Genomic DNA, 13,370 nt, shown 5'->3' on the forward strand with positions numbered 1-13,370 from the left:
TCAATGTAGGGAGGGTATCGAAACCAGTAAATGCTTCAGAGTGAATTACTAGATATTAAGGACTGAGCAGGTGTAAAGGGATGTGGACTTAGCACAGGTAAAAGTTACTTGTCTGAGCTTTTGTTTACTATTTCTTACTAGTGCATCGGGTGCATTTAGCTTGCAGGTTTCATATATAGAAAGCAAAAGGGATGACGAAGAAGGCAATTGCACTAAAAACACTGACTTTCTACCATCACAAGGGAATAGAAACATGAAAGAAATGATGGAATGCCCAATAATGAGTCGGAATGCAGGTTATTTCATTTATTATAAGTTATGAATAATACAGCAAGTAAAGAGATCCACTTCAGAAACCATTGCCACCCCTTCAACCACCACAGAATTCCACGACCTCAGAATGTGCTTTGCTGATGTCGACATTATGCAACTGAAAAAAGAAAATAAATACTCAACAAGGCCACTATTTTACCAGGAAAGAAGCAACGGGCCCTAAATGACTCTACAGCAATATGACCACACAGAGCAAGCAAGCCTCCAACAGCTGAGAGTAAGGCATTCAGGCAACAGCCTGGGAAGAGTTCTCAGCAAAGCTATGAAACAGGGCACACAGCTAGGCTGCTTTATTGTAATACACACAAACACATTCTAAATATATATCTCTTTGCAACTTGATTAGAAAAATCTCTGAGTTTAATCCTTTTTTGTTTGAGTTCTGTGCTGCGTTGGTTCAGGTAATGACTTGTTACGGAGGCCAGTGCATCGTGACACAATGCACAGATGCCTCTGAATATAGATGCCAGGTTTCCAGATGATCTCCCGAAAGTGCTCTTACAGAAAGCACGAGTCACATTACAATATGTACCTTTGCTTCCTTAAATCAAAAGTAGATCACACGACACTGGCCAGCATCTTTGGCCACCACAGATGGATGTTAACGTCTCCACTTCAGATGTGAGAGCGAGTCCTATTGCATTGCTGTATTGCACTAGTTAATACTGCTCTTGATCTGCCGGCCCACTTATGTTCTCCACATTGTGCAAAAGGGTTGTATGGGCTACTTCCGCCACGGCGACACAGTCTTGCCAGATCTCTCACCGTTCCTGTGACTCCCAGAGACAGCACTGACTAGTCATGCTACGTCTTCAGCAGTCAGCAGCGGGCTGAACCTTCTGCAACGACCCTTGTACTTACATTTGTCTTTCTATAGATTACAAACTATACTGAAAGGCTGCCCGTATGCTTCCAGAAACAGTGAAGCTGTAGACAAGCTTAAGAACGGTCCTGCTTCTACCTGGTTTTCTAAAGGGAATTTCTGAAACAAATGCCTGCAAATCCGAAAAGCCCTATTTCCTTTTGTTTTCCAGGATCCGTGGAGGCTTTTTACAGTTGGGTCAAAGATTATAATTCTGTAAAATCTCACTTGACAAGTACCTTTTAACTTCTCCACAACCACCTCGTGACATATGCACTAAAGAGATCCAGAAGCTCCTGAACTTGACTCCTAGCTCAAAGAAAACTGAAAGCTGCTAGAAAGCTGGCACTAGGACATTGTAGAAAGCTGGAATTAAAACGGCGGCAGTCATACAGGTGTACCGACATCCAGCCACGGGATTTAATTCACGTACAGCACTATGAGAAAAGAAAACAAAAACTACACGCTGTGGCAACGAAAGATTTGTTGTTTCCCACAAACGAGGTGCTTTTGATGGCATCTACTGCCACTTCCACTGTCATTTGTATATGATAACTAAGCCCTTAAATGAAGTATCATCAGTATAAATGAAGTATCATTGGTTACGTTAGATCTAGGCAACAACTTAACAGCCATATTAATCTTAAGGAAAGGAGGAATTTAAGGATTTAGGAGGATTTGGGTTATTTAGAGAAAACAGTCTTGGTTGGGGTGAAGACACAGATTAGAGTTGTGAAGAGCAGGAAAAGATCCTTTCTGCCATTTTATGATTAACATTCATGCATATGGCTGAGTGCTGTAAAATCAAGATTAGCAGCATTAACGGATTAATCCTTTATAGACGTACATTAAACCATTTTTAAAGGACCCAGGATATTTTAGTCTTACAGGAAAAAGATTCCTTTTTAAATTACTATTAAGCAAACAAAAAATAAAACAGCTTTTCTCTCAGTTTTAATCTCCTTGCCTGCCAGTTGATTATGAAAATATATGTAAGTGTTGATCCCTTGTGCATCAGGTACCATGTTGCAGGTAACGGGATCATCATGTGGTGAAGGCATGCTTCATTGTGCCTGAATAATATGCCTAGCTCTTCAAAAGTGCCTTCTCTTTTACTTGGATTTGGTGGTGGAGTTGTATTACGCCGGAGAGTTTAGCTTATACAGACATTAGCAAGAACAAAAATACTCCTTTTATCTTTGAGTAGCAGGAACAATTTAGTGCTGGACAAAGTTTGACTTTGCAGTTGTGTAAAGGTTTGTGTCAAACTTCGAGACAAGGAGTATTCTGAATGATGGGTACTCACATTACGGAAAACATATGCATAAGTCTACTGAGCTACTTCTGTACTCATCGTGCCCAAAGGTGCCTCCTTGTGAGTTACAAAGGAAGTTTGTCCTTCCTCATAGACTATAAACTGCAAAGCTACAAGGTTAAGCTAGCTAAAATTCTATAATAAAGTAACCACAGTACCTGGGTTATTTGGTGACAATGCAAAGTGTTACCTTTGACAGCTATTCCCTAGGCTGATGTACTCATTCCCATCATCTAAACGTCTAAACATCTAAACGTCCTTCATTATTCACAAACATCTTCTGCCATGTCCCATGGCCAGCCCTGTCTGGTGTCTCCAGTGAGCCTGTTCCAACACCTGCCCTGTGTCAAACTGAAACACACCTTATGTTACTAGGTCCAGATTAGTGGACAGTACCTCATTGTCCTACTAGTTAACTTCAATAGGCCTACCCTAGACCATCTCTTACCATATCATTTTTATCTTCCAGGTTCTGGGTGAAATAATCTGAACAAAATACACATCCAAGCACCTGCTTGATACATTGTACTGCTGGAGCACACCCACTCATTGGCATTTCAAGAACCGGCTTGCACAAGCACAATTAGTTCCTCCAGATCATCTTTTGGTGTTAAGGAAGCATGTCCTGTCCTGCAACTACAGTTTTCAAGCTGCAAACGTCCACAAACGCTCCGTAAACGGAATGGACACAGTTAGTGTTCCAAAGTGGATCCAATGGGTCTTTCAAGTATAGGGTGTTCTGGTTAGGCTTCTGTTATGTTCACTCTTGAAGCTGAAACCAAAATCCACGTGTCAGAGACGAAGGCATGTCTGAGACAAACATACACTCCTTCATTTGCTGGGATATATCTATGCGCTCCAACGATCATGTCTTTTGTGCAAATTGAAAAAACAGTGTGTGGTACTTGTTTTGTATGGGTTTCTATACAAAATAACCCCGATCCGTTCCATTCCACCTTTTTTAAATGTCTATAAATTTATGGTTAACGGAAAGTTAGAAATTTTTATTTACATTAAACTGTTCTTTTACCCTTCCCAAATCAGCATGTAAATCAAACCATTTTACATGTTGTTCAATTCAACATTAATAACGAAACTAAATCTGTCTAACTTAGAGCCCCCCCCATATATTCTATAAATAAATATGGCATTTAACAGAAATCCCATCTTGCATTTTCTAAGACTCCTATAATGCTTCCCTCCGTTCTTTTACAGGTATAAATTAATGTTACACTTTCTCATTTCAATCAGCTGAGGTAAGAATTTTGTTGCCCACAAGTCCTTTATTCAAGTCCACCTAAGGGGGCTCCAGGTTCCAGTTGGACGTATTTTTCTCTTCATCTTCACATAGTTCATGGAAAAGTCCAACCTATAATTCCACCATTCAGCAGTTTTCCACTCGTTCCACCGTTTTTGATGGGAAAGACAGGCGCTACAGCACATCCTGAGCACTGCAGCCTCCTCCAACGGTGAAGCGGAACTCCTGGAGGTTGGACACGCCATGGAAATGGACGAAGGCGCCAGCAACAACGAAGATGTGGAATAGCTGATGGGAGTGGAACTGTAAATACAAAAGGTTGAGATATAAGTAACCTGAAATTAAATGAGTACATTTTCTGTTCTATGTGCATGAATAAAATGCATATGGCGTTAGTCTAAATGGGTGCTAACTGAAGTATAATTGTGGTTAATTAGCTTTACCTGTTTAAGTCTACAATCAAAAAAGTGCACGGGCTACATTCGCATACATTTAATACACCTTTATGATAGTAGTTTAATAACTAAGAGCATATTGTTCACCATATTTTTGAAGCTTTTAGTTTTAACAAATAATTAATGAGCAAGTTACTGGTCTATGTTACAATAACACTATTATTGGGAGCTGTGTGGCACAATGATTTAATTGCTTCTTTCAATCAATGGATATTTCATTAATAATTTGTTACCTCTACGTATTTCCTGAGGAACTAAGCTTTGGTTTAAAAAAAAATAAAAAATCTAAATACAACGAGGGGAAAAGGTAGGAGACACAACAATAAACATAAAAGTAGTTTACGAGAAAATATAAGTTTTCCTCGTCTTATGTTTTACTTTTCTAGGTTTATAAATCAGCTTTTACATGTTTTTAAATATAGACCTGTCCTTTAAGAAGATTAAACATGGAGTGTGAAAAGGTCTCAAATGGGTCTCCGCTATTGAGGTGGATTTTTATACAACAAATGGACTCCAGAGTTCTCCATTTAATTTGAGTATGTTAATAATTTTGCAACAAAGCAGAGCACAATTTCCTGAAAGAAGTAAAGATGGCCACAGATTTCTGTAAAGGCCTAATGCAGATGATATTTCCACAGCAAGTGCAAGCAATAAATGCCACATAGAGGCATATAGCCCAACACATTAGTCAGAGCACGCACACACATGCAAAACCCACAGAAAATACTAATTAGAAGACCAGGCATGTTAATGTACATCATATTTATTCAATTTTACATCCTAACTGGATCTGATGTATCTCTCAAAGATTGTAATGCTTGCATTGAGTACTATCCCGATCATCAAACACAAAACTGCACTGAGCTCTCCCGTAGGTACGCTATTCATTAGAATTTGCTAAAACCCAACCAAGCACTTTTAGACTGCCCAATATGTGCACAACAGAATACAAAAGCCATGTAGCTGGCAAAGTGTTGTCAACTTAACAGCATGGCCCACTCATCGCACATATTAGAACCTATCAATAGAAGTTAAATGTCTCCTTAGCATGGTAACGGCAGTCTTTACCAAAATGTGGCCAGTTTGAGGTTGTACGTGGATCGGTTTTTGCTTGGAATAGAGTTGTTCCTTCATTTTATGGAGGATAGGCTTTACTGAAGCACTCTGTTCTGAATGTGTTGCTGTTTTTTTTTTTTCTTTCGGTGCCATAGCGGTCTTGTGTTTTGGAGCTGAAACTATTGATGTCAAAACTGCTTGTGGTGTTTTTTCCAACACAGAAGCGGTCACTGCTGACTGTGAGGCAGAGGTGGTCGGTGGCAAAGGTGGAGTTCGTTGCTTGGCATCGATGTGGTCAGTTTAGGCTTGTGTTTAAGTGCAGAGGCGAAAAGTGGGGCATCCGAATCTGTTTTCCAGTGCCGACCACAGCCTGTTGGCAGTGGTGGCCCAGTAGCCTTTGTTTCAGTGGAACTTGGGTGTTTCTTGGGCAGAACAGGGGTATCTGTACTTACAGTATGTTGCACTGGAGGGAGATCCTGCATTTTGAGGTCTACCTCTACATCCGAGTCCTTGTTCGAAAAGGCCTCTTCCTCAGCCTCTTGTAGTTCTTCCTCCTTCTCCGGCTCAACATCTTGGTGTTGAAAGATGTCAAGTGTTTCTTCGACCTCCTGTCTCTACATTTCTCTATGGTGTGCTCTTTGGTCCCATAGAGTCTTCTTTGATCGAAAGGACTGACAGGCCTCGCAGCTTCCCTCTGTGGTTGGGATTTAGACAGAGATTGCAGACCTGATGTTGCCCTGTCCATGGGAACTTTGCATGGCACTTTGGACAAAAACGGAAAGGAGTTTGTTCCATTAGCAATTCATTCTCAAGGTCGATGCAATTGAGAAAATGGCGGCACGAAGGGCACGACGCAGAGGGCCTCTGACCGAGCACGTTGATCTGACTGCGATGTTTTCATGGTCCCGAAATGCAAGAGATGGAAGTGAATGCATTTGATAATACCAATGTATATCGGTGGATCCCAAACAGAAAGAGCCCCAAAAAATGGTCTTGACCCTGAGCACGATCGGACCAGACGGTGGAAGAAAACAATCTAACAATGGAGTCAATGCCCATGCGCATTACCAGCACGAGGTCTGACTTGAAAGACTTTACGAAGAAAAATAACTTGCAAACCTCCGGACCCAACAATAGATGGCAGAAGTACGCAGAGCATATGTATCTACAGCCACATATGCCATCAAACATAAGAAAATCCCAAAACGATAATCTAATAATCCTTTCTGCCATCTCCAGCAAGAGGTCTGAAGTGATCTGCTTGCTCTACATCTGAAAGAGGAAAGATTTCTCACTAATTTGGAACGGCTGAAGATGGTTCAAAAAGTAGCATGACTCCCAGTACAGACTGCATGCACTGTAAAAGGCAAAGCAATCTGAAAACACTAAAAAATAATCTCTTCATTTCCTAAGGATACACCGTAAGACCGCTGACCCGCACCCCTCTTTGGGAGGCATTCTAGATAAAGGGAGATGAGTTCTGCAGCATCATCCTGACCATGACCCTTGATATACCTTGACAGGCTGAAGGATGGGATAGCGACAGCTTGATATGAAGCAGTGGTGTTCATTTGTGCAGGAAAGTCAGTCCTGTGACACTTGTCTAAGCAAGACTGAGAAAACAGGGGGAAATGTTTAATCAAACTCTGCTTCAGAACAAATGTTTGTTTTCTACCACACGGCATTTATTCGTGGTTGAGAGACAATCTCCAGTATCGCCTCTAAGTAGAAAAGCATCCAACTTTATGTTTGAGAGTAACAGCACTAATCTGTGCTTTTTTTTCTTCATTTTCTTCTTTCTCCCCATATTCCAATTCCTGGGGATCAAATACTCTTTTCCAGACACCAAAACTCCTCTCTCAGCAGGACTGAGTGATTTAATGGAAGACATTTTGCTTTCTATTTCTTTAAAACATGACTTTAGCAATTGAAGCAAAGTTTTTTTGTTGTTTTTTTAATGACACGGATACTGAACCACCAGAACCAGGCACCAATTGGACTGATTTATTTGTACAGGAGCAATATAAGGAAGCAAGTGAAACCTCCAGTGACAGAGATATGACCAAAAACGTATGAATGTCTTTGTGGCATCCAGCTGACGAAGGGAGCTCCAAGAATTATCAGGCAAAAGGAGCAAAAAAGCGAACTATATCTATGATTCTCCAGCATTGGATCTTTCAGAGATTTGCATGCTTGAATTATTCCCTAATGGCAGAACAATACAAGGTTGTGAATCAATGAAAGATCCAATGCTGGAGAACCTCTTTGTGGCACTCTTCAGACCAAATCCACAAAGAACGAGTGATTGGTTACTGCAGGCCCGCACACCCTGCCAATAGGTGCTCTCGATCAGGTACTTGTAAATGCACATGCCTAAAGTTCTCACTCATGAACAAGCAACAGAGGGTAACTAACAGCAAAAGTAGATACCCACTCAGTGACCACAGTACCAAATATCAAACGTCCAAAGTGTGAATGTTTAGCCCCGGAAACAGTTGACTGATTGGTTAGGGCGTACCCACGGGGCACTCCCACCCTCTAGCTTATACCAGGCATAAATGTGGACCTGTGGAAGATCAGAAGAGGCTGGAACGTGCTGTTTGACACCTAAGAAGAGCCTATGTGACTGGACCTGTTCCTCTCCCTCCTGTACCCAGGACAAATAAGTGGACTCCAAGGATCATAAGGTTGATCTGTTCAAGCAACAGGGATACAATAAGCTACAGAAGGGTCTTTCCTACAACTTCCCAGCTGATCAGTGGCAACTGGACCTGAACTCGATTCTACCCGATTCCCTGTGAGTCTCTTAAGTGCCTCCCCTTGATGTCCTGGGGGATGTTAGAAGTGTACTCTTTTGGTGGAATGGGGCTTAAAGAACAAAGGTTGGAACGTAAACTATTTGACCAAGATGAACTTGGTTAGCGTGCGGTTTCCAGTGAAGTTTCCTCTTTTTCATTGACTTTATGCATAATATTACCATGAAAAATTATACTGTGCACTTCTAACGATTACAACTCTTAAGACAGTTCTAACTTGTCTCAGTTTAGTCAAAGTAATTAGTGTTTGTATTTTAATGGCCCATTTGTAGCGCTAACAGTATGCTGGGCCACTTTGTTTACTAAAATACCAAAAGAAAGCAGTGTCAAGACATCCACAATGAACACAGGAAGCACAGTGCATTAAGAAGTATCAACCAGTGGGCAATCTTGTTTCTCAGGTGCCTTCTGAATAACTCCAGGTGATCCTAAAATGGTAAAGAGCAGCCACAAAAGGCAAGGTTGTATACATAAGGAAGAACCTCAAGACATGGCTCTTCGGATGATATCTAGAAGTACGGTTTAGGCCTATACAAAGGAGTTATTTTGACAGGTCAACTTTCAGTTTTAAAATTTGACAGCCAAGCTACAATGTAAGCCTGGAGACAGGGGTTTTACAGTGTTAATGCAGTGGATAGCATAATGAGTGCTGCAGCCTACTGATAGCATTTAATTTACAGGCCATGGGTACACGTGGTATCATATACTAGGGACTTTTGAGTAAATTAAATGTGCCAATCAAGAGTATACCAATTTTAGCATTTTAAAAGGAGGAGCACATGTATATTACCTCTGGTTACCATGGGTTATGTGCTGAGAGTCCTACAGCTAGCAAAAATAGGGTTCAACAAAAAGCCAAATACAATTTGGGGTGACCCCGCAGAAAGGGCAAATTCCCACCAGCAATGGAATATTCAGAAAACGCAGTTGTTATCGGACGGGATCAACAGAACAGTGAGGCTAGTTGAAAGACTCAAGATTCACCTACATGTTCCGAGTGAAGCATTCTTGTAGTTCTTTTCTGTAAGGTAGGAAAAGTAAACTTTTGACATGCTCCATTTTAACCTCTGAATCTCACCTTAGCAGGTACAAAAGATTCAGGAAGATACCAGGAAATATAAATGTACAATTAACTACCTTTGCCTAGGCTTTTTTGAGAACTCAAAATAGCCTGGCGCTCAATTTTGGCTGCTAGAAAGCAGTGCCATTATTAAATTGCGCTTTTACATCAACTTAAAATTACTGGAAACCAGGGGGTCACTGGGAGACTTGGCAAGCTATCCTACATACTTTCATAGGCCATATTGTGAAAATAAGTTTTCACCTAAAGAAAATGAGCATACAAGTACAAGAAAATGCCTTTTAACAGCTGTGTTGGACAAGGACCAAAATATTTAATATTACCATACACCTCAGGCAACCGCTCAATAACATTCACAGGTAACAATTTGGGAATCTGTCTCAGCTACATAACAGGAAACCATCACTGTCCCTGCTGTGCTGCACCCGTACCGTCCGTGACCATTATGACGTACACACTCGCAATGCTTTTGCGGCTACTTCGTTACTTATACTACAGCACACGGATCAGATCTGTTCCTCTTACCTCGTGCTTCTCCCCTCTTACCCTACGTTCCCGAAAGCTTCATCCAGGCTGAGGCTTGTGCTTGGGCCTGAGACTGGGGTAAGTGGTTAAGTAGGACACTTTTGTGATGGTACCTGGGCTGCTTCACTGCGTCCACCTCATTGGGGAGCCAGTCAACAGGGGTATCTGGGCATTCGAGGTATTGGAAGGGGGGAGAGACTAATTGGGCTTAGAAGTAAGAAAACTGAAAAGTACTATCAGATAATCGAGCAGTGTACCTTACCCAACCATTGCTACTTAATTTGGGCCGGCACTAGGTCACAAAGGATTATTTTGGAATACATTGAACCAAAACTGATTCTACTGTATTGTTGATTAAATACGTCCCGGCAGCAAGAGATTATTCGAGAACATGGCAGGAAAGTGCAGCCACAGTAGTAAGGTCAGTCCAACAACATTTTACATCTTTGTTCAATTGTTTAATGTTGTGATGTTCAAGATAGCGGATTCAAGCCTTGAAAGGGATTGCTCTGTCTTTGTGTGACTCACAGATCCTTTTATCACCTTGTTACGAGACATTCCGACGATCTGGCAATAGATTACACACCGAAGGAGGCTACATCTTTGCTCTTTGGGCCCAACGGGGACATTTTCGCACAGCCTTTACCATGGTGCCAAAAAGACCCAGTATTGGCAGACTCAGAGCACTGGTAGCAAAGTTAACAAGTATTTGCAGTGCAATGGTTCTCACATTTGCTCGAGTTGGGAGCTATTTGCGTTGTAAACTGCTAACTGGACTTTTCTTGCCACATAAATTGAAAATTAAAAGTAAAACAGTTTCACATAAGCAAGCCGATTCACAGCGCCACGGCTACCATGAAGAGACACACAAAAGGAAAAAGAAGTTCGCTCGCAGTCAAACTGCACAGTACTCATAGCGCTTTATCAGACTTTGTTCAGTTATTAACCTCTTTAATCTCTGCACTTTGTTTCCAGTCTCTTAAAATGGACATTCAGGTTGAACTACTATACACCATGGCTAATAATATTGTTGACAAAGGCAATAAAATGAGTAAACGGACCATTCTGATTCTGAGGCATTAGCAGACTCAAAGAAACTTAGTAATCACTGCATGTGTGCCCTATACTAGAAAAGCTTGTAACTCTCCCAAACATGCTTCAAATGTTGGTTGATGTACTGAAGGGTCGGAAACCAGCCAATGCACCATGCACAGGGCAACCCTATTGCTTAAGACAACCTAAATGACACGACATTTAACAATGCTCACCTGGAAAGACGTAAGCCCACAGTTAGACACAATCAAGCAGCATGCCAATCTGAAGAGTCAAACATTGATCAATAATCTCTCATCTCTAGGAAGAACAGGCGAAAGCTTAGAAAGCTAAACAAGATAAAAACCTCTCTTTTAAAAACTGGTGAATAGTACAAGAAACTATCTGTCTGTCCAATTTTTCTACCATCTGAAGATTAATTTGAGGTGGCACAACAGTCAGCCTCGTCACCTTCTGTATCTCCTCCTCCCTTTAACCCCAAAAGCAAACAGTCTGCATTGTTTTAAGTAGTTGCGGTTCGCTGGGCTGTGAAGGGGAGGGGGACGTGGCGCAGGGGGGAAGGGGTGCGGAGGCTGGGTTGGAGAAAGTATGGAGGGAACATTTAATAATAAAACTAAACTAAAATTTAAAAAAACATACCTGCTCCGTTGCTGCCACGCTGCTCCTCTTTCCCTCGTTCCTCCAGGTACAGGCTCCCAGCCTGCCCTGACGCCAATCCTGACGCTGCTCAGACCAGTGTTAGAATTGGCTGGGAGCACCCAGCCAGGTCGCTCCCAGGCAGACTGGGAGCCTGTGCCTGCTCTCTCCAGCCCGGCAACACAGTTGCGGCCTGGAGAGAGCACAGTGCGCATGTGTATTTAGCAGGCCAAACATACATGCACACTGAGGGGAGTGCCCAGTGCACTCCCCTCATCTCCGGCATCCCCCATGGCATTGCCACTTTCACAACGAAAGGATAATAAACATAGCACAGGATAGTTTCTGGGGAATTCATCCACAGGCAGATACTCTCTGCCCTAGGCAAACAACATTCTGAATTGTTTACGTGCTCTATGTCCACAGGCTCTGAATGACCGTTATTCATCTCACCACCCCATACAAATGACTCGTACCATCCTTCAAAAACTGTCCATCCTTGGCTACACATTTGCTTCCATTCTGCAGTTTTGAGCCATTTATAAATACAAATTTATTATGAGAATGGAAAGTGATCACTTCCCTCAAATCTTTAAGTGAAATCTCCCAGGCACTGAGCCTAAAACATTTCAACGTGTGGAGTCTTACAATGGTCTTGCTCGGCTAACGAAAATCCTTTGGGATGCTCAAACAATCCCCCAAATTTCATTCTTGAGAGAAACACCTTTGGCAAAGAAGTTTCCATTTCTTTCCGGTACCGATGGAGGTAGGGCTCTGCCAGCTACAATCTAGTCAGCCATAGAGAGGAATGTAACAGAATTTATTGCCAGAAACGTATATCATCTGAATAAGCATCTGTGAAACCAACAACTAGATGCTTCATGAAAGCACTAAACGCTCAAAATAAGGTCCCAATAAAAGCGCAAACAAAACCTTGGTCTTCTGTTTGCACAAAGGCCCATACTAAAGGCCTGAGGCATGCTTACAAGTTAACTAAATGAGAAGCTGAAATGCAATCCAGCAACATGCAATGGCTGGAACTACACACAATAACATATAACTGTCTCTAGAGATTCACGAAAATTCTGGAACTCTGTAAACAAATTAGATCAAACCCAAATGTTATTAACAGAAAGCAGTACCAGTAGGGAGTGACAGGAAAGGCGTATATTAAGTTCTGCATGTCGCCTTGGAAGGGGTAAGTACCTAACATAGCATTACATACAGAATTTACTGTATGGGCTTTCATAGAAATGGTAATTCTAGCCATTAAAAAGTGTAGGTCTGACCGTGCCCAATTGTCCAAAGGTCTTTCTGCAGCACTTTTCAAACTTTCTGGACTAAGTGTTTAAGATTGCTGATGAATGGCAGGTACAATTCTTTAGTATTTTGTTTAAAGCGATTTTATGGAAAGTGATGAGTGCTCCAAACAAGAATCAAACAAGTTGGAGCCAAACTTTAGTAAAGGCACTCCAAAATGTAGATATGATGCCACTCTGGAATTTAGGCTTGCTTCACAATCCGTTTAAGGTGATTTTAAAAAGGGAGGTGAATCGTCTGTCATTTAACAAATCTCTTAACAGTCAATAGTTCTAAAATGCCCATCTGGATGGGGAATTCATACACAAAAGCAGGGCCACAAACATAGCTACCATTTTCTATGAGACAGTCCATAAAAAAAGACTCTCGGATTAAGATTTAGACCATTAGATTTAGTGAGGCTGTACAAAAAATGGAAGAGTGACTGCCCATATGTCATGCATTTTCTAAAATATCAATTCTAATAGGCTGTCTAACTTTTTCTGCATTTACCAAGTCCTAAATAATGTCAAACTTTTTTCTGAAATCTGTATTACTACGATTGTGAGTTAGAATGTGTAGAGTGATTGTTTACAACTGCTTTAATTGCAATGGTGAACTGCTTCTGGCCAGATCTGTAAAATTTGTGTTGGCCACACATGATACATTTCTGGCTGCATT

At 41.5% G+C, this 13,370-nt stretch overlaps 1 protein-coding gene across 5 annotated transcripts in view; it reads right to left on the minus strand.

Annotated features, from left to right (window-relative positions):
- Nucleotides 1–291: 291 nt before the first annotated feature.
- Nucleotides 292–13,370, minus strand: part of ADIPOR2 (adiponectin receptor 2) — a 311,375-nt gene continuing 298,296 nt past the window's right edge. For all 5 annotated transcript variants that reach the window (XM_069228093.1, XM_069228091.1, XM_069228092.1 and 2 more), the window contains exon 8: nucleotides 292–4,071. In XM_069228093.1, coding sequence (XP_069084194.1) covers nucleotides 3,943–4,071 — 129 coding nt within the window. In that variant the 3' untranslated portion in view covers nucleotides 292–3,942. The remainder of the gene's footprint in view (nucleotides 4,072–13,370) is intronic.

The sequence above is a fragment of the Pleurodeles waltl genome, chromosome 4_1 (assembly GCF_031143425.1).
Source record: "Pleurodeles waltl isolate 20211129_DDA chromosome 4_1, aPleWal1.hap1.20221129, whole genome shotgun sequence".
Classification (NCBI taxonomy): Eukaryota; Metazoa; Chordata; class Amphibia; order Caudata; family Salamandridae; genus Pleurodeles; species Pleurodeles waltl.